General features: G+C 51.6%; 2 protein-coding genes across 8 annotated transcripts; both read left to right on the forward strand.

Moving 5' to 3' along the window:
* Positions 1-31: 31 nt before the first annotated feature.
* LOC122391255 lies at positions 32-11,591 on the forward strand. Of its 5 annotated transcripts, none has more exons than XM_043385005.1 (3): positions 32-52; positions 2,026-2,150; positions 9,747-11,591. In XM_043385005.1, exons 2-3 carry the CDS (start codon positions 2,092-2,094, stop codon positions 10,909-10,911), a joined length of 1,224 nt encoding a protein of 407 aa, XP_043240940.1. In that variant the 5' UTR covers positions 32-52; positions 2,026-2,091; the 3' UTR covers positions 10,912-11,591. The 5 variants fall into 5 exon arrangements, with proteins under 5 accessions (XP_043240940.1, XP_043240938.1, XP_043240939.1 ...); XM_043385003.1 differs by lacking the exon at positions 32-52 and adding an exon at positions 694-734; XM_043385004.1 differs by lacking the exon at positions 32-52 and adding an exon at positions 751-761.
* An 863-nt stretch (positions 11,592-12,454) lies between these two features.
* LOC122391233 (putative glycerol kinase 5) lies at positions 12,455-19,753 on the forward strand. 3 transcript variants are annotated; one of them, XM_043384973.1, is made up of 5 exons: positions 12,455-12,483; positions 15,193-15,797; positions 16,153-16,283; positions 16,681-16,786; positions 17,229-19,753. In XM_043384973.1, the coding sequence occupies exons 2-5, from the start codon at positions 15,258-15,260 to the stop codon at positions 18,327-18,329; spliced, it is 1,878 nt and encodes a 625-aa protein (XP_043240908.1). In that variant the 5' UTR covers positions 12,455-12,483; positions 15,193-15,257; the 3' UTR covers positions 18,330-19,753. The 3 variants fall into 3 exon arrangements, with proteins under 3 accessions (XP_043240908.1, XP_043240909.1, XP_043240907.1); XM_043384974.1 differs by lacking the exon at positions 12,455-12,483 and adding an exon at positions 14,468-14,936; XM_043384972.1 differs by lacking the exon at positions 12,455-12,483 and adding an exon at positions 14,689-14,924.
* Positions 19,754-20,193: the final 440 nt, after the last annotated feature.

A 20,193-nucleotide genomic window follows, 5' to 3' on the forward strand; every position in this document is an offset into this window, starting at 1 on the left:
GGATTTTTTATTTTGATCGCGATCAACCTTGCGAACAAATGTCCCGAAATAGGTAAATAAGTGAAACTGGCCATTTAGCATTTGTCCAATGGGCAAGGATGCAGAGAGTATGATTTACTACGGATTTGATTTCATGATTTTTATTTTGCCTTTCTCTAGCATTTGTTGCGATGCTTACTTGAGTAGTTGTTTCTAGATTTGAGTTTTATTCGAATGACGTCATTTATTGAGGATTTTACCTACAAGCTCAACTGATGGTGTATTTTGATACATTTGTGGCGCTGTGCTTGTTGTCTATTGGCTTGTTGTGGTGCGGATATGTTGATCATATGTGAACGATTGGCGTGATGGCTGAGTGCAGGCCTTATGAGTATGAGCTGATGTTAAACTTGTGAAATGTATGATGTTTGTTTTTCTTTCTCTTTAATTTACTTTATTTTTATTTTTAGTTAGTGTAGTTTGACCAATCACTAACATCTAACTACGGCAATACCAACCTAAACTGATAAATCCTAACTGGACAAATCCTGGCAACGCATTTCCTTGTCCCATGGATCGCTTAGTTCCATTCCCTGGCCATGACAAGAAGGAAGAGAAGATGTGAAGACAACTTCTGGACGCTCTGAGCCCAAGAGGCTATGCGCCCTACACCAAAACAACAACAACAACAACTATTGGCTTGTTGTGTTGAGAGAGCGAGCCGAGCAAAAATAAAATAAAAAACAGCTTTGAAGGTATTCAATGACCGTGTTTGAAGTTGTGTTTGTTTGTTGCTGAATGCTGTGTAGTTTATTTGTTACATTTGGGCGGTTTTCGAGTTAAATTCACACCATTAGATGTACCTACTGTCTACTGATACCATGTCTTGATACAAACACATATTATGGCAGCATTGGCAGGTTTTGCATTGTGTTGAGGTTCTACTGTTCTGAGACAAGGGATTTTACTGCTTATGTTTTTGGTCCACTGTTTTTAAGCAAGACTAATTCAAGCTATCCCCGCGTTCGGAGTCTCTCAAACGCAGGACGAACAAGATTCTACGACCGTCTGGCCAGGGTAATCCTGTTCCATAACCGCAGTCAAGTCATCTGTCATAACGCTGACCTTGAAGTTGAACGGGATTGGTCGAGGGCCGGATGACATAGAATCTTTGTTGTCCGAGAGACTATGAATGCGGGGTATTAAAACATGTCTAAATCATATCATAATACCCGGGCATGGAAGCCAATGGGGCACTCTGACGTCACATTTTCAGTTTCTCAATCACGTTGGATGCCGATGGTCTGACGTCACAACTTGTGGTTCAAGTTTTTTAGCATTTGAGAGCCTCATTATTTCCCTACAGAGTGCCTGAATATCTATATTGATATCATTACTAACTTCAGAGTGCATAGTAGTTTGTGACTATAGGTATGTGCTCTGTGTTTGAATGCCTACACACAGAATAAAATCAGCCAATAGTATCAATTCTCACAACATCATCAGAATATTGAATAGGCAGCTATCAAATCAAAAACCATTAAGGTCAGTGATCTTAACAATTTTGCTAGGTGTTTCATAAAATGCCAAAGAGCATTAGATGCATGCTTTGTATACATTGTATGAGTAAATCAGAATTGGTCATGGCTGGCTATTGACCATTGTACTGATTTGTATGTTACCTACATTTCATGGTGAACCTGTTTTATTCAAGTGTGATAAGTCATAGTTGTCATGTCTTTTACCTCCTCCCACCCAGTTCCATGATGAATTTTTGTCTGGACAAATTTTTGTATGGCTGTTTCAACCAGAAAAATGAAATAAACAGCATAGGTATAAGGTAGCCTAACCTGATCTGACTTAACCCTATCTAACCTAATGCTTCAGTTCATAGTCTTAGTTTGACCCATTGTGCAAGTTTTACAAAAAAAAAAAAAACAAGGGACAAAAATCTGTAGCAATTGCAATGTGTCCAGACATGCCTCCTACCCTGCTATGCCCCACACATGAAACTGCAGTGTTGTTACATTTGTCTTTGAATTTCAGGGGCTTACCAATTGATGAACATACTGGTTTTGACTTCATGGAGCACCAACTGATGCACATAAAAAGATGACAGGTCATGAAGACATGGATTCTCAGGAGCAGGAGGGTTTGGACATTAACTGCAGGTAAGGGTATAATACTTTTATCTGTGGTTTGCAGACTAGGTTCAAGTGCTTTTGGAAATATCTTCCCCTTTCAACACATCTCCCTATCTGCTTCACTATTTCCCCTTTTTCCCATCTCACCACCAACTCTCTCCTCCCATCCCTCCCCAATCCCCATCCTTTCTTCTCCCCTCTTTCCTTCCCTCTATCTCCCCTTTAAACATTTTTTTTTTCTCAGCACCACGGAACGTTGACCTCTGAGAGAGCTCATTTGTCCAATATTTTTACCTTTGAGTCAGTTCATGTACTTACTGCTAAGAAGTTAGCATTCATTATCAATGAATAGGATCGGTCTTTTGCTACGCAAACTAGAACTAAACAGAATGCATGAGGTGGGCAAATGGGGTTTCGAAATCCAGCAATCCACCAAAAACGTTTAATCGCGAAGCCAGACGTTTTTTTTTATGAATTTAGCTCGAATGCTTGAATGGACGGATATAGAGGTCAAAGCCCAGGCTTAGTAGAGCTTGATCCCTACCGTCCAATCGCGCAATTCCGGGTAACGGGATAATTTAGAGGCCAAATTTTAACGTGCCCATCAATGCCGGGCACGGCCCGTCCCTCTCAACTGACTTCAACTGGCTGCGCTGCGGCTGCTCCCACCATCCGCAGGCCATCCCCGTCAGGAGACTCAAATATCGAGCGCCGGAGCGACTCGAAACCGGCCTTTCACTACCGGGAGTCCAACGCTCTGCCAACTGAGCTACGGGACAGGCTAGAATGAGATCTACATTACCATTTACGATGTAACAGCTGTTCATCGCTAGGAAAGCCTGCTCCGTATCCAGCACGTCCAGCACATCCATTACAGCCATTTTATTTTGGTAGAGTTTGGAAAAGTTAGCGAAGCATTTCGATAGAGCTGACGTTCTTATCTCTACCTGCCTCGCGCTCCATGATGTAAGGATTAATATTCAAGTCTGTGGGCCGTGGGGCTCCGCTACGGTCTCAGGGTTGGGGCTCTTGGGGCTCGCCCCCCCCCTCCCCCGCGTCCTTCCGGTGGCGCAGCCCTTGAAAGTACCCACCAGCGCTCTGATCTGGCTGTTCTGGCTGGCCGATTGTGGTGAGCGGATGTTCCACCGAACATGCGGCTCTAGACGTTGCACGGGGCAGCCAAGGAGGAGATTTATCCAAGGAAACAGTGTCGGTGATTGCAGCTAGCTGCTCTTTCAGGACTATGTCTAGTGCGCGAGCTTGACACGAGCGTTTGGCAATCTTAGACAGTCGTAGCCTCAAGACTACGTGTGGCGGGCAAACTTGCCGGTAGCGTTAGGCAACTGTACCCGGTGGTTTAAGTCCGATATATATTTTCTTTTTTTACTTCGACGGAGGCAATAACAACATACTTACCAAACCAATGTCGATAATAATAAAGTTTCATGAAAATGCTCTGCTATAGGTACGCTTTCTGGCTGTAATTCGAGGTGACAGTTCAGAGGGTCTTGCTTGGACATGAAGACGCTAAATTATTTATTGTAAGTTATCCCTCTTTTCCCATCTACCAGCAGTAGCCGGGCCTGCCAGATGCCGCCCAACAACTTTTCTTCAGAGCGAGCTTTATGAGCCCATCCATTCATAACCTTCGAGGAAAAAAATGGAGGAGATATGTGGGTACGATAAGTTGATAACGCCGATGCTTCAAGCACTGGACCTCTCTACGTCACAAGGCCGCTGTTCATTCATGCCGGGACGTGTCGGCCGTACTCTGCGGGACCGGACAGGGGCGGGGGCGGGCTGGGGCTGCGGGCCTTCACCACGTGACCAAGAGCACCTCTGAGTCATCGCTGCACTCCGTAGACAGGGCCGGAATCGGGCCGTCGCTCTGTGCGCGACTCCGGGTCACGTGGGCGGGGGGCGGGCCGAGGTGGCCAGCGGGCGGCGGGCGACCGCAGTCCGACAGTTGGTGACGGGAGACGGGTGGGTGGGGACGGCACCGGTGGGTGGGATGAAAGGGTGTCGGCAGAAGAGCGGTCACGTAACGAGGATACTCAGACCCAGGTCAGTGCTCTGTCAGGACGGGGAGACGGTACGGCCGTCAGGGTTTCGAGTTGATGATCTTTCGGTTGGCGTAAAAGTTGGAGCTTACATCTTCGAAAGTAAATGCTAGCTGTATGTAAATGGGTTTTACTTGATCGGATAGCTCATTCCATTTCCATTTGCCATTCATACCAGAAACTTTGTCGGTATTTGAATGAATGTAACACCTTGTGGCTACAATAACAACTTGTGTAAAATTTGTATCAGTAACGGGTGAGTGAAAATTATCTTTGGTTACGGTTTCGGAAGCGTGCATAGCTCGTAGGCACTGAATGAAGTCCGAGGTAAGCTATGTCACTAAAGTCGGTATCGTGATGGATTCGGCGTGACAAAGCGAGTTAGTCCCGAGGTGATGATCTATTCTCCAGCTGACGTCAGGCGTGATAGCTTGTTCCGGCTGGATTAGATGACCCGCAGTCTAAACAGTGTCAGCACATAAGTGGGTGGTATGCTCAATTGCTCAACAACTGCTACTTCTGGCTACTTCAAATCGCGGTTCATCTTCCGGCCGAGAGCGAAGGTCGCGCGTGCAACAGAAGCACTCGACAACGGAATGTTGTCAGCTGATAGATGGAATGCAGGGAAAACACGTCTTGTTCAGACTCTTCCGATCTTGTTCAGGTGCTTAGTTGGAATTTTTATATCGCGTCAGTTTATCTCAGCTCTCAGACCAGCTCTGGTGGACAGGGTCGATAAGTAAGGTAGTGGGAATCCGAAACATGCAGTCAGCGGATACTGACCGTCATTGTGACCAAACGCTGTTTGCTAGTGTCGTCCAGTGCCAGTGTTTGTCAGTAATAATAAGTCCAGTGTCGTGTGGTTGCGAGCTGCGCGACGCAACTTTACTCATTTAGAATAGTTCGTTCACTCCACCGCCTGTGACAGAGTTTTACCGGATCTACTTCTTGATTGAGTGACTTCGGGACGTCCCAATGGTGTACTTTATGGACTAATGGGTATTTAGCTACGCTTTACTACGTTTGATATTTTGTGCCCGCTTGTAACTGCGGTCATCTGGAAACGATGGAAGTGGGCTTGACCGAGAGACAATTTTTGCTCTTACCGCTGCCGGAGTTGGCTTGAAAGAGGTATTCAATGGTAGATGTCACTCTTTCTCTGAAACCTTCTGTATGTAATCTAGATTACCTACTATGGACACTAGTTGATCAATGCATTAGCAAAAGGTCCGCAGTGACATGGCACACTTGCGACGTTGAGCTGGGATCAGTGGCAAATACCGTCATATCGACGTGCTGTTGAACTGTCAGTAGCATTAATGTCTCCGGATATAAGCGTTTACAAAAGCTCTGCGGATTAAATTTCCAGCCGTTTGTTACATCGTGCCCTTATCTCTGCAATTTGCCATGCTAAGACGGGGTTTGTGACGGCCGGCTTGGTGAACCCTGAGAGACAGCTCGCGTGTCGCGCTGTGTGGCGGCTTGGCTCTACCCCTCCCCAATCCCCGTCCACCCCCCGCCCACGCTATCGTGTCCCCCGGTCGGCCGCGCCGGTCGCCACTTTCCTGAGTGGAGGACAGGCGGCGTGCGCCGATCCGCCGGTCAGGTGCCGCTGTTTCCGGGGCGGGGTGGCAACAGGAGCCCGTTTTCCTCGCCAGGTGACGCCGTCGTGACCGTGTCGCCAGGCGGTGAGGGTGAGGTCCGCGCCGCACCCCGCTCTGACGGCGCCCGAGTCGGTGTCCAATCGGGCTGGATCGTATTATGCATACTCGTGTCGAGTTGCGTTCGGTTTGATGGGCCTCATGGCATTCCTCGGTCGTTTCTGACTTGGAAAACAGATGATTGAGCACCGACCGGGGCAAGTGTGAATATTCAACGCAACATTTGGATGCTCGTCTCAAAATCGAACCTGACAGCTAAATACCAATACCGCTCCCAACTCTCGCCGTCGAGCGTGGTGTCTCGTCGCCGACGTGGCCGCATAGCGATGTGAAGGGCGTTTTGTCTGGCTCGGTAGCGTCTCCATAATGTATGAGACGGTCCCCCCAGGAGGATCACAGTTGCGTCGCTATGCATCGGTAGCAGGCCGGCCGGCCTTGCTCCCGTCTCGATCGGGACTGTGACGGTCGGCGCGGCCGGTCGGGTCCGCTCCGCGGGCTGGTGACCTGCACTGCACAGTAGGGTTGTTCAAAAAAACCGAATTTTGGAAAAGTATATGGGCTCATGGCTCATGTGGTGCGGTATTCTTTTCTGAGACCAATGATGCCCTTTTTTCTGAAAAGTATTAACTGTTAGGGGCTCCTCAAACGGCTTAAAGAGGACCATGTTACGCCCGCCGACCGGCCTGTGTCAATAAGGGCGAGAACTCGACGCCGCGCGCCGGCGGCAGCGCCTTATCGGCACCGCGCGCCACGACATCTGCCGGGCGGCCGGCTGGGCGGTGGGAAGTTATAAGTGCGTGGTCTTATTGCACACGATCGGGGTGAGCTATCCCATGTTTTCGGGGAGGAAAGTTTCAGTGCAGCATCGGTGCGTCTGCCACGGTGGTCTGTGTCGATGGTATAGAAAATAACTCAAGCAGACCTCAGAAAAGACTGAATGATTCCGGGTAGTTGCCTCGAAGCAATCCGTTTTAAGAATACAGCTGCCTTCTTAACGTACCGTATCACTTGTTAATTCTTCAAAAAGCAAACTCTGAGCAATAACACACCTCTTTGCATTGCTGTTGACAATTTACGTTAGTTTTTGACGGTGGCTCGCACCCTCAATATGCTGCCGCGCAACTTTATTCCAACGGCGAAACGGCAACTTTGCGAGAATCGAAAATTCACGATATACGTACAGCAGGGGCTGGCAATGCAGTATGCACAAGGACAGAATATGGAGGATACCCGACAGTCATCGGCCCAAGTTTGGGGGTGGCTTTGACGAGCATAGGCGTCACCAACGTCATTATTCAGATACGTTGATGTCAGCTGCTGGGGCAACAGAATCGACGCCAGGTTTAACTTAGATTAGCGGGTCGAAAGAAAACATAACATGTCTGGGAGTGACAGGGTGGCCACCCTGACAGTGTGACGAAGTGAGACATGAGTAGAGACATTAGCCGGAGTACCTACTCATATAAATCAAGCGCCGTTTATCCAATCCTTCGAGCATAAGCGACGCCGGCAGTCCGGCCAGGGCGGCCGTGCCCACCGATGCCGATCAAGACCCGAATCCAGACCCGGCATAGAACACAGCTCTGCCCTGACGTGACACATTACCCCGGTGTGTCACTCATGACGGATAGACCAATGCAGGAGCCTTGCCAGCTCCTGTTGTACCTACTTCGTTAAATTTTCGATTCTCGCTAAGTTGCCGTTTCGTCGTTGGAATAGAGTTATGCGGCAGCATATTGGGGCTGCGAGCCACCGTCCAAAAGCAACTTAAATTGTCAACAGCAATGCAAAGAAGTCTGTTATTGCTCAGAGCTTGCTTTTTGAAGAATTAACAAGTGATACAGTACGTTAAGAAGGCAGCTGTATTCTTGAAACGGATTGCTTCGAGGCAACTACCCGGAATCATTCAGTATTTTCTGAGGTCTGCTTGAGTTATTTTCTATACCATCGACACAGACCACCGTGGGAGACGCACCGATGCTGCACTGAAACTTTCCGCCCCGAAAACATGGGATAGCTCACCCCGATCGTGTGCAATAAGACCACGCACTTATAACTTCCCACCGCCCAGCCGGCCGCCCGGCAGATGTCGTGGCGCGCGGTGCCGATAAGGCGCTGCCGCCGCCGCGCGGCGTCGAATTCTCGCCCTTATTAACACCGGCCGGTCGGCGGGCGTGACATGGTCCTCTTTAAGCCGTATGAGCAGCGCCTAGCAGTAATACTTTTCGGAAAAAAGGGTATCATTGGACTCAGAAAAGAATACCGCACCACATGAGCCATGAGCCCATATACTTTTCCAAAATTCGGTTTTTTTGAACAACCCTACTGCACAGTTTCCCCGGACGGGGCGGCGGTCGGGCGGCCCCCGCGGGACCGGGCTCGCGGGTACTGCAGAGCGGATGTGGCCACATGTCCCCGACCGCTGGCTGCGTGTCACAGCATGTGTGCGGTGACAAGGATGTCCGCTGTTTATCTCGGTCCCACACACGGCTTTGTGCCGCAATAGCGATGGTGTTAAAAAAACAGCATTGTGGTCGTTTTGCAACTTAGCTGTAAAGTTTTCGACAAAGTTGTCGTTTAGACCTTCGAAATTAACCTGGAATAATTCTTCGGTACATCTCTCACTGGAGCGGTCCCTTGTTCCGATCCGGCTGGTCGGCCGGGGTCGGAGACTAGTGGCCCCGGGCGGCTGGCTTCTGATGCATACATGCAGCTCGCACAGGGCAGGCAGGCGTGTCCTACATGACACCGCGTCCGCTGAACTGCGGCGCAAGCATATACTTACAACGGGGCGCGGCCTAACGCGCTGCCACTACAGGCAGCGATGAGACCCAAGAAAGTTCGAAGGGAGCTAAGGGACTGGAGCTAAGAAGCTCAAAGTTCGAGCTTCTGTATGCGTAACAAAGGCCTTTAAAAGTTATGGATCTTCACTAGGATTATTTTATGACAAGCTTTGCAATAATGACTTGAGAATAAAGTACTGAAGGGTGCCTATCAACGGACCTCTTTTAGCTTTTTCAGATGTTCTTTTTTTGGGAGGGACTACAAAGTCAGCGCACTTCTGAAGGTCCATCCATTACATCGAAACTCGGTGAACCTCTTATTTTAGTTGAGTTCCGTCTCTGTGTATTCTGATTGAGTACATAAGTGCAATTGTACTTACCCAGTGGTGTCCCGTTGATTTACTGCATCTCCCGCTTTGAATAGAATGGAGCATACCTAGTGACCTACGTCCTACACCCACGGGGACGGACAGACAGGCAGACCACCATTGTCTTCTGAACATGTACCGAGCCGGTAGCCGCGGCCAGCCAGCCTCCAGTGCTCTTCGTCCCATCCCACGCACCTTGCACCGGCGACAGTGGACGAGCGCGTATCGTCCTTTTCCGGACGCGCCGCGACAAGTCGGGCCTATATCAGCCCCGCCTCTGTCTGGGAACATAGTGTGTATACTATAAAAACACGCCGCACACGTGCACTAGAATCGCCTCCCGGGACGGACTTACTCTGTTTATCGCTCCATCCGCTCAACAGGCTTGGACATGTTCGCGAGTACTTAACCGGGGCAGAGCCTCGGATATTTAATTTCTTACGTTGTTCAGTCGTCGTGGGCACGGTGCTATAAGACGGCATGTCTTTCAGGCTTCAGCTGGGATGAGGAAGTGAAAATGCTTCTCCTACAGCAATTTATTTCCCAAATGTTACATGTCAGCCGGGCGGCTGCTGTGTGTCCCCATTCACGATTGTTAAGTTCAATGCGACGCCGGAGTTCGGTGGCTGGATGATGAACGAGCCATTGGAAGCCTGCTGCGTCGTTTCTCGGCCTTGCATGCCTGTCAAACATGTGCTGAAAATGTCGCGTCGCCCCGGCCTCCTCTCAGCTGGCCTGCTCTCCGTTTCAGACGTGACCCGGACATGAGCGGACCGGGGACGGGCCAGCCGGCGGCGGCGGGGGCCGACCGCGCCGCGGCCGCCGCCGTGACGCCGCCGGCCGTCACCCGAGCCGCTGAGGGCGTGTACGGCACTCTGGCGGCCGCCGCCGCGGCGCCGGCGCCCGCCGCCGACTCTGCCCGCTCTCAGGAGCCGCCGGACGCCTCTGCGGCGGCGGCGACTGCGGGCTCATCACCGGACGAGCGCGGGCCCCCGCGCCGCCGGCTGCCGCGCCTGCCGCTGCGGCCCGTCCGCGAGTGGGACTCGTCCGAGTCGGACCAGGAGCAGGACGTGCCACAGCCGGCGCCGCCGCGCCACGGCCGCCTCCGACGCACCCTGCGCGCGCTGCGCATGACCCGCAGCCTGATGTCGCGCTGCCGGTCGGGTCGCGGCGCGCCCGTGTCCCCGCCGCCGCCGGTGACGGCGCCGGCCGCGGTGGCGTCAGGGGCGGCGGCGGCCGGTGACGCGCCCACGGCCGAGTCGAGACTGCTGGTGTCACACTTCACCGAGCTGGGCCGCGACGGCTCGCTGGTGCAGCGCACTGTGCACACCACGGTGGACTTTGTGCATCGGCTGGTACCTGACCTGCTGCACATCGTCAACAGTCCCTTCTACTGGGGTGAGATGGACAGGTTCGAGGCCGAGCGACTGCTCGAGAACAAACCCGAGGGCACGTTCCTGCTGCGCGACTCTGCGCAGGAGGAGTACCTGTTCTCGGTCAGTTTTCGGCGCTACGGCCGCTCGCTGCACGCGCGCGTGGAACAGTGGGAGCGGCGCTTCTCGTTCGACGCGCACGACCCGGCGGTGTTCGCGGCGGCCACCGTCACGGCGCTGATCGAACACTACAAGGACGCTGGACGGTGCATGTTCTTCGAGCCGCTGCTGACGCGGCCGCTGCCCCGCTCCTTTGTGTTCCCCCTATCACACCTGTGCCGCGCCGCGATCGTCGACCGTGTCGGTTACGATGAAGTGGCGCAGCTGAAGCTGCCGCGTGTGCTGAGGATGTTTCTGAAGGAGTACCACTACAAGCAGCCGGTGCGCGTGCGTCGGTTCGAGCTGCCCGAGGACGGCGGGGAGCCGGTGGAGCGGACCCGACGGCATCAGTGTGACCACCACTGGATGGTCACCAGACAGTGAGCGCCGTGTGTGTGTGGGGGGGGAGGGAGGAGTGCCGGGGGAGGGCCTGGGAGGCGGTGCCGAATAGTGACCAGGGCACAGGTGAAACGGGGTACAATCCAAAGCCTTCGTTCTATAGTATTGTTGATCCCTTTCGGTCATGATTTTATCGATTATAAAAAAAAAATCCACTGGTATGAAGCTGCATGCAATGAAGACGCTCTTGCATTGGGATTTTCTTGCATTGGGATTTTGCGGCTTCGGGTTTTTGTTTATTCGGCTTATTCCTTGTTTCACCCCCCCCCCCCCCGCTGTTCGCCTGACCATGTCTGGGTGTTCCGAATGTTACACCACCGTCCGTCGAATGTACCTAGAGATCTTGGCCAACGGGCCTGTATAGTGATATAAGTGATGTAGTCCTGCTGCTCCATCTCCCATAAGACGATCGCTGAGATCTCCGCGATCCCTCTGATGTGATATTTGGCCGTCCGGCCGCTCGCCATGTGTGTGGCTTGTTTACTCCACGAGTTTCCTTTTGTTGTTGTTTTCGTAGAGGTCCTTTTTTAATTGCTAGTGATAATGGTTGAAGAGATGCGATGTTTGTTGATTAGAGTGCAGACAGTTGACTTGTGCCCACAGAAATGCTATTTTATTGCGGTTGCCAATCATGACATGCCAAATATACGTAAATATTTGGGAAACGTGTTCGTAGTTGCGTGCTCCTTGAACTGTACGAAAGATGCGATGATTTGACCGTCTGAGGCCGAGACGTGAAATCCTTGTGCATTAGGTAGAACACATTATTTATTGCTAGCGACTTTGACTCGAAGCGTGGTGTTAGTAATTTCAGATAGTAATTTCAAACGAAGAACTGCTTGGAAAGGCATTTGCCTATAGACAAGACAAAGAATAGTCTCATCTTATGTGCAACATGCACAAGCGTTAGTGTTTACTGACGAAAATCGACGGACGGTTTTGCATCGGTCTGTTCTATGAGAGCTTATGAACATGGTAGAGCCACGGTCCAGAGTGCTGTCTGGTCGCGTTTTTTTTTTTTAATCACCATGCTGCCAGCCTGCTGGCGTCTCTCGTCTTCTCAGCGGTGAAACTCATGTGATGCATGGGGTTGAGTAATGACAGGCCGGGAAACGCCAACACGTGTATGGGAAAGCCAGTAAGAAAGCCGGCCTATGATTCTCTGCGTTGAGCTAGGATGGCAATCCCGAGCGCCATCTACTATTCCGATTGGGTGGTGCGACGGGTGCGACATCTGTCGTATTTATAGGCTACCTACCATCGATAAATCATCGCTACAACTCAAGTCTCAAATCAGTGCTTTCGAAATCAGCTGTCGATTTTTTCCTATCCGATAGGTTATTTTGCCTTGTGAAGAAGTGGATGCAAGTTTTTCGTGCCGCAGAGACTTTGTAAGAAGTACAATAAAGCATTTACCTAAAATGTAGCTCAAATGTAACTTATGTCTGCAGTTTATTACAGAGCATCGTACATTTCCTGCGCAGCTGCGGCATTAACAGAGCAGTGGAGAAAGTAAACAAACAATCTCACTTCCCTGTAAATTTTGCAGGCGGATAGGTAATGTTACAATTAATTTCAACGTTTTAACGTGAAAAAATCGTACATAGGTACCTAAAGGTTGATCCCCTTAAAAAGTTCGAAGCTGTATTGTTTAATTAAAACTAACAAGGTCATGGTCGTTACTTTCTAAACTAGTCAACGGCCACTGGCCAGCACCCGTTTCAGTTTCATTGCTTGCAGCCATCACAATCAGGTGACTCTACTGTGGTATGTTCTTTGCTGAAGTCCATTTTGATTTGAGCTCTTTGTTTGAGCATATCTCCCATATTAACTTAAAGTGATGTACTTTGAAACAATATTACGAAACACGAAGGTCCCCTAGCGACCTGATGCTGATGCTTAATAAGATTCCTCAAGACCTGATGAATAGGACCAGGGCAGTGGAGTCGATGAATTTTCTGTGACTCCAGCTTCCCAAAACCAACTGACTCTGATTTCAGGCAGAACTGTCAACTCTGAACAACTCCAAACTCCACAGACCTGACCAAGCTGCGGAGTGTGGAGTCGATGGGTTTTTGGTAACTCTGATCCCCTCGGCTCTGGCTTTCAAAGAGTAAAGACCAAAATTGACTCCAACTCCAACTCTGGTCAGAACTGTTAATGTTGACTCTGGTCAACTCTGACTTCGACTCTGCAGCCCTGAATACCTACCTAGTACCTAGGTACGGGGACCCGCAGTTGCTACTGTACAGCGACCCTGAGTAAATTGTCCCAGCACTCTCACAGGGAACAACGATAAGCTGTCAGAGGGCATGCACAGAAAACCTCAGCTGCTCTTGTACAGGGACCGACAGTCGATATCAATGTTATCGGTTGTTACTGGACAGGACAGATGGCTAGAGTAAGGGTTCGTGTACAGTAGCAACTGCGGGTCCCCGTACACATGCAATTTTACCCCTTGGCAAATTTAGTGACCACTTCTTTGACCTGAGGTCAACACTAGGTTGACCTTTCCTTAACAAAAGAGTATAGCATTCAACATGCATGAGCATAACAAGCATGATGTTGCCAAATTTGTGGCTCAGCAATTCCATTTTTGGTGAAGCTTTTCACCAAGAACTGAATCTTTATATTTGTGCCTTTGACCTGACCTCAATAGGGGACAAACTGGGCCAAGACCTTAAAAGAGGCTACCAGTTGCTGTGTCTTGTAGCTTTTTTTATTTGTAAAGTAAGTCTGAGCCTTTTGAATGGAAGGATTCACGATGACAGAACCCTCTCTAAGCAGAGTTTGTTCATTGTTGTGTCAGCCATGCCCCTACCTTCCGATCACGCGATTCCTAGTCTACGGCAGAATTTAGAGCCTGAAGTGAAGCTAACCTACGCACAAAGCTGTGCACACCGCACGGCTGGGCCCCCCACTGGCCTTGGCTGGCTACGGCCTGCCACCAACAGCAACCCATACCCGTCATGAAGCTTCTAAACATCGAGCGCCCGTCGTGCCTCGAGCCTTGGACTTTTGCAGCCGGGATGTGTGCTATCACTACATGACGTCCAACGCGCTACTGACTGAGCTACGGGACCGGCACGACCGCAACTTAACACTGGGTAACGGTGCACACGTTCGGTTTTTCCGCGAAGTTTTAGCTTAATCAGGGGCGAAACGGTGGGGGAGGGGGCACCACCAGGTCTCCCTCCCTCGGCCGAGGCCTTTGAAGAAAACGTATAGATTCGGCCAGAGTAAGGGACCTGGTGACCCGACCTTAGCGTCCAGTCCGCTAATTTCCAAAACGAGCGTGGAAATATGATGTGGTGTGTCAAAAATAGCGAACACATCTAACCATCTTTTTGTAATAGATATTTGCTCCTTATAAGGCCCCCCCCCCCTCAGCAGGGCGCGGGTTAGCCTTGTGCCGTCACTAATCTGGAGCACATATCGACACAGCGGAGTGGCCTCAACGGCGCTATCTGCACTGCCGAGGTGGCGCCACGGGGATTAAAGGAGACAGCGATAGCCGTCAAGAGGCTCTCGGTGTCACACCACGCCGAGCGTCTGCCCTGCCCTGCGCGCCCGGGAGACGCCCGTCACCGCCCTCACACACGTTAGCCCGGTCCAATCTGCCGACCCTCGCGGCAGGGCAGACGGGTCGTCGGAAGCGTTGCTATCAAGATGGGCCCGATACGCCGCGTCGATCGCCTCTCAGCGACAGAACTGCGAGCACAGCGGTGGACCGAGTCAGACCGACAGGGTGCCATTAAGAGGTCGTGGTTGGGAGTGGGCGGAAGGCTCGTGGAGGGGTATGGTGCCAAGTGACCTCCCCCGGACCGGCCCTGTGCTCGCCTCTGACACACAGCAGCAGTCGGAGATTATTATTGGTCATCTGTGAGGACGGGGCGCGCGGCGCCGGTTCGTGTTACAGACAATTGGGCAGTGGGTGGTCTGCGGTGAAAGTGGTGGTTTGCGGTGCGGTGCTGGCTGAACTGTTCAGGCTACGACAGGTCAGATATAAGGTATATGCCATATGCTATTTTCTGCGCATGCAGATACCTAAAAAAAAAAAAACAACCTAAAAACCTAAAAACTATTTTGCGTTGTCCATTTTCTTTCAATGTGTGGTTTCTTTCAAGGTTCTAAGTTTCTTTCAATGCTCCCTGTCTGTTCACCGCCATCCAATTTTCGTAAACACTCTGAGGACAGCGCCACCCACGACTGTTATGATTCGTGCGAACTAGCCGCGTTTTGGTGACCGCAGCGTTCTGTCCTCAGGCCCGTCTCGTCCCTCGTCGCCGCGGGTGGCCGGCGGGACGCGGTGACCACCCGCCAGGCCCGCCATGGATGTCAGACGGCGAGCGCGTGCCTCTGGCCAGCCAGACACCCACTCAGGGTCAGAGGGGCCGTCCGAGGGTCGACTGAGAACGACGGTAGAATCCAGTGAGACGCAGAACGTCGGGGGTGGTGCCATGACCGACGGGAGAACAGACAGACGCAGTGACAGTGTCGATGAGAGTGAAGTCATGTGTGAACTGGGAAGCGGAAACGCCAGTAATGATGGTGAATCGACTGCAGAACGGTCGGAAAACACTCCCGACGGCGGGACTGGTGGAACAGCAGACAGCCCAAATCCAACCAGCCGCTCGGCTCAGCCTGACGCCCACTGCGGTCCGTTCGTGGCCGCGCTGGACGTGGGCACCACCTCCGTACGCTGTGTGGTGCTGGACCGGCGGCTGGAGGTGCGCGGCGTCTGCCGGCGGCCCGTCCAGCTGCTCTACCCCGTACCGGAACACGTGGAGATCGACCCCGATCAGCTGTTCGAGGCGGTCTGCGAGGTCATCAAGGGCGCTGTCGCTGACGCGGGTCTCACACTGCAACAGGTGGGTTGTGGGGGTTGTGTGTGGTGTGATGTCGCCTTAGTTTACCGCCGTCTTTGCTGGATTATTTCTGCACTGCCCCAGAAATGTACATTGATGTTGCTGATGCGCATAGGTGACTGAAAAAGAAAGTGAAATATAACATGTGCACTTCTAATGCTGATTTTATGACGATACGTACATCCATTCAGATTGACATATATTTATTTTCTGTATATCTCGCTCTTCCCTCGTTCTGCCTCTCACCTTTTTCTCTCATCTCTTTCCCATATTGTTCTGCAAATCTCGTCCAAGTGAGTCGATTCTCAACAAGCCTCGCATCCTTACCGGCTGAATGACCTTCGCGACATTTCACCAGGTGACCACGCTCGGGATCAGCACCCAGCGGTCGTCGTTTACCACGTGGAGTCGGGACACGGGCCGCTGCTACCACAACGTGGTCTGCTGGAGCGACCGGCGAGCCAGCGGCCTTGTCAAGGCGTGGAATGCGTGAGTGGACACGGGAGCTGGTGTTGATCGCCCACATTGCTGTATCAACACGGGACGAGGGCGCTAGTGTAGTGGCGATAGCTAAATGGCGTACTTGGGGTTTCCCAAATATATGTTCGCATTGAATCTGCTTCGTTCTTGTACTTTTTCTTTTTGAGAGTGCATTAGCTGCACGGTAGACAATGGAGCATGATAGTGTGCTGTGCTCAATAACGCAAAAACCGGTGTAAAATGCGAAACGAAGTAAGTCACCTACCAGTTAGCCCCATTCTAATTTCTATCGATGGTGCTCAATCACTCTTGCTTTGGAACGAGCAGGTTTGCCTGCATGCCAATGCCTTTGTCTGTACTTTTTTCTCGGTCACTCTCACCCCTTCACTGTCCGCCTGTTTTGCAGTTCTCTGATGTTCCGCGTCCCGGCTCACGTCTGCTGGCTGCTCCACAAGGTCACCGGCAACCCGCGCCTCCAGGCCGTCAGTGTGCTCCGGCTGATGAACGCTCAGGTAAGAAACTGACCGTGTATTATGTTTGGTGAACACACAGTTCAGACACTCTTGCTTCGACAAGATCGCAGGCAAGCGAGTTTTGTCAGGATGCTGCACTCTGGCGCTGGTTTGGTAGCTCGTCAGTATGAGTAACATGGACCGTACTTGATGACCTTTTTGCTTGGAAGGTATTCAAGGTAGGGTGTGGTGCACTATGTAGCCATAGTTTACCGATTGCCATGCTTCGCTTTGGCTAGCTAGTAGCTAGTGTGACGCATGGTGCTTCACTTTATGCTGCTCAATATTCTTTTGCACTGAAAACTTGAAAGCTTCGCATAGCTTCAAAGGTCACAGTTAACAAGACTAGTGCTTCGACCGGACTCGGTCTACGTTCTGGCCAGTCGCTGACTGCATTAGACGTCTTCCCGGGCTGACCCTCGCCGCCCGCGGTATCCCTCAGGTAACTATGCGTCTGCTGTGGTGTATGCAGAACATACCCGCCCTGCGCGAGGACATTGGCCGCGGTCGGGCGCTGTTCGGCACACTGGAGACATTCCTTCTCTACCGCCTAACCGCTGGTAGACTACACGTCTCAGACCGCACTAACGCAGCGGCCACCGGCTTCTTCGACCCATACCTGATGCAGTGGTCCGGCTATCCACGATTCCTCTTCGGCGTCGCCCCGCCGAGTATGTTACCCGAGGTGGTTTCTACAACGTACGACTTTGGCATCACGGCTCCGGAGGTGCTGGGCGCCCCGCTGAAGATCAGCTGTGTGATCGGAGACCAGAGCGCCAGTCTGTTCGGCGCAGAGTGCTGGCAGCGCGGGGACGTGGCGGTTACGCTCGGCACCGGATCGTTCATGGATGTCAACACGGGCGAGCGGCCACACACGTCGGTACGCGGCTTCTACCCGGCGGTGGCCTGGGAGCTGGGCGAGGAGGTGGTGTTTATGGCCGAGGGAGCCGCCGGGGACACCGCCGCCAGCGTGCTCTGGGGCCGGAGGATCGGCCTGTATGACGCCGTGGAGGACACGGCCGCGCTGGCTGAGTCCGTCCCTGACGCCGGCGGCGTGCGCTTCGTGCCGGCCTTCTCCGGAATAGCGGCGCCGGTCAATGACTTCAAGGCGGCGGCCGGCTTCATCGGGATATCAGCCGAGAGCTCCCGGGCGCACCTGACTCGAGCTATTCTCCAGGCGATTGCATTCCGTCTACGTCAGCTGTACGACAGTATGCGCGCCGAGTGCGCCTTCCCTCTGCGCCACATTCGCGTCTCGGGCGGCGTGGCCCGCAACGACGCGCTCTGTCAGATGGCCGCTGACGTGCTGGGGGTGCGGCTGGAGCGGCCCCGCGATGTGGAGACCTCTGTACGCGGGGCGGCCATGCTGGCAGGGCTGGCGGCCGGCGTGTGGCGCGACCGGAGCGAGCTGGAGCCTCTGCGGCAGACGGAACGGGTGTTCGAGCCGGACCCGAGCCGCGGCGCGGCGCTGCGGGCCGAGATGGCAGAGTGGGAGAGGGCGCTGCAGAGGTTCGGAGAGTGGTACCCGGACGACGTCAAATGAGGGGGAGAGGGGGTTCGCCAGGGGTCAGTCAGGGTTCGGCTGACGGGAGGGGGTGTGTGTTGAGGACATTAGGGACCAATGACGGCTGTCATTTCTAGGCAGCTTCGGGGCCTAGTAGATATTTATCACAGCGCTTAGATGTGGAATGATGAGCGGCGTTTGTGGTGTTTGGGCTCAGCTTAGCTTATTTGAAGATTTATGTGTGAAAGGAACGGTTGTGGGGGGGAGGGGGAGGGGGGTCTGAGCGTTAGAGAGAAGGGTCTCGTAAAAGGGCTTAAGTGATTCTCAGAAGCTTGCATAGTGTTAATGCACATGGGTAAAGAGCCAGGGTAATTCATGCCGGTACGATTTCTTGCCTAGTGTTATGGGCGTTTTGCCTACAGCAGGAACTCGGGTGTTAGTGGGTAGGTGTATATTTACTGATTAGCAGTCATAATATTTCTGATCCGCATAACAATGATTATCCATAATCAGGCATGAAAATGCATAAAAGTGACCTATTTTCGTACCTGGCTGACCAATGCTCGTTTAATCACTCAGCACAAATGTATGCATATTGCATTTTGCATAATGGATGCATATTTATCAGATTTGGCAGAATATGCAAATAGTTATATAGCTTCTAAAAACTTGTTTCCATATTATCGTTTTTCCGGCACATTTTGCCCGGACTGTGCTCGGAAAGACTACCACTAGCTCGTTATTAGGCTTCTCATCACGGTGATTGGTGGCTGATATTTTTACATAACTAATGTGCATGACGAGTCTGGTTTATGCACTTGCGACTTGCGAGTCGGCCAGGAGAGGTAGCTCGACAAAGGTTGTTCGATCCCAGGTAATTATTTATTGAAATATATATATCGATAGGTGATAAGTGATATAATATACCGCGTGCGTTATCGACTATGTCTATTAGTAGCAGCTATTACATACATAAGCTTGGATGGTTGCCCATGTATTCCTACTCATGCTATCAAATCATGCTTCCTGGCTCGTCTTTCTTACTTACTCGTATTTCTTGCTTACTCGTATTTTCACATCTAACCGGATACCTAGTCCATGTCGGAGCTCAGGTGAATGCATGTAACATGAATCAAAAGCAATGTGCCTTGGCGGGAGTACAAACGAGAGCAATCAACATAATACGCAATGATATTTATAGATGGTCATAATATGCATTGGATGGTTCGTTACGGTTGTATCAAAATATGTGGCTTCTTGCTTTGCGTCTGTTTTGATCGATTCCTGAACAATATTTTTCGTTTCGCCTCATGCTTCTTGTATCGCGTAACATTCTCTGCCGTGTGGATCTTGTCGCAGTGATATTCACTTGCGACTTGCGAGTCGGCCAGGAGACTCCGTGAATCCAATTTCTGTCGTGCTCAACTGCTTATCCACGTCGATGCAATAAAATGCAGCTTCGATGCTTTGTTTTCTCCTTCTTTCATCATGAGTGTGCGGCAGGTGTGTTATAGGACGGCGTGCCTGCGACTTTTGATGTAACTGTGGTATCATTTTTATCTAGTCTGGAATCGTCATCTACCATCATCTGAAGCGCTTGCGATGGGTTGATTGCAGAACGATTTTGCGCTTGAGTTGCTTTAGCTTTGCTAAGTGGCATGAGGCTCGCACTAGCTTTGAATAATGTTGGAATATTTTCCACGTTTGGTGAGAATGCCGTCATATAGCATAATCTGCATGCGACAAACTCGCAATGTAATCCGAGAGAAATCCTATTATTTTGGCCTAAAACCAACTGGCCGTAATTCACCGTGTCCGGTAAATCCGATAATCTGGCAGCTCGACCGTTCTCCCTGTCCTGCAATGTTGTTCCGCTCGCCCTGTCCTATCCTGTTGTTCTCAC

Source organism: Amphibalanus amphitrite, unplaced genomic scaffold, assembly GCF_019059575.1.
Source record: "Amphibalanus amphitrite isolate SeventyFive unplaced genomic scaffold, NRLGWU_Aamphi_draft 000427F_arrow, whole genome shotgun sequence".
Lineage (NCBI taxonomy): Eukaryota > Metazoa > Arthropoda > Thecostraca > Balanomorpha > Balanidae > Amphibalanus > Amphibalanus amphitrite.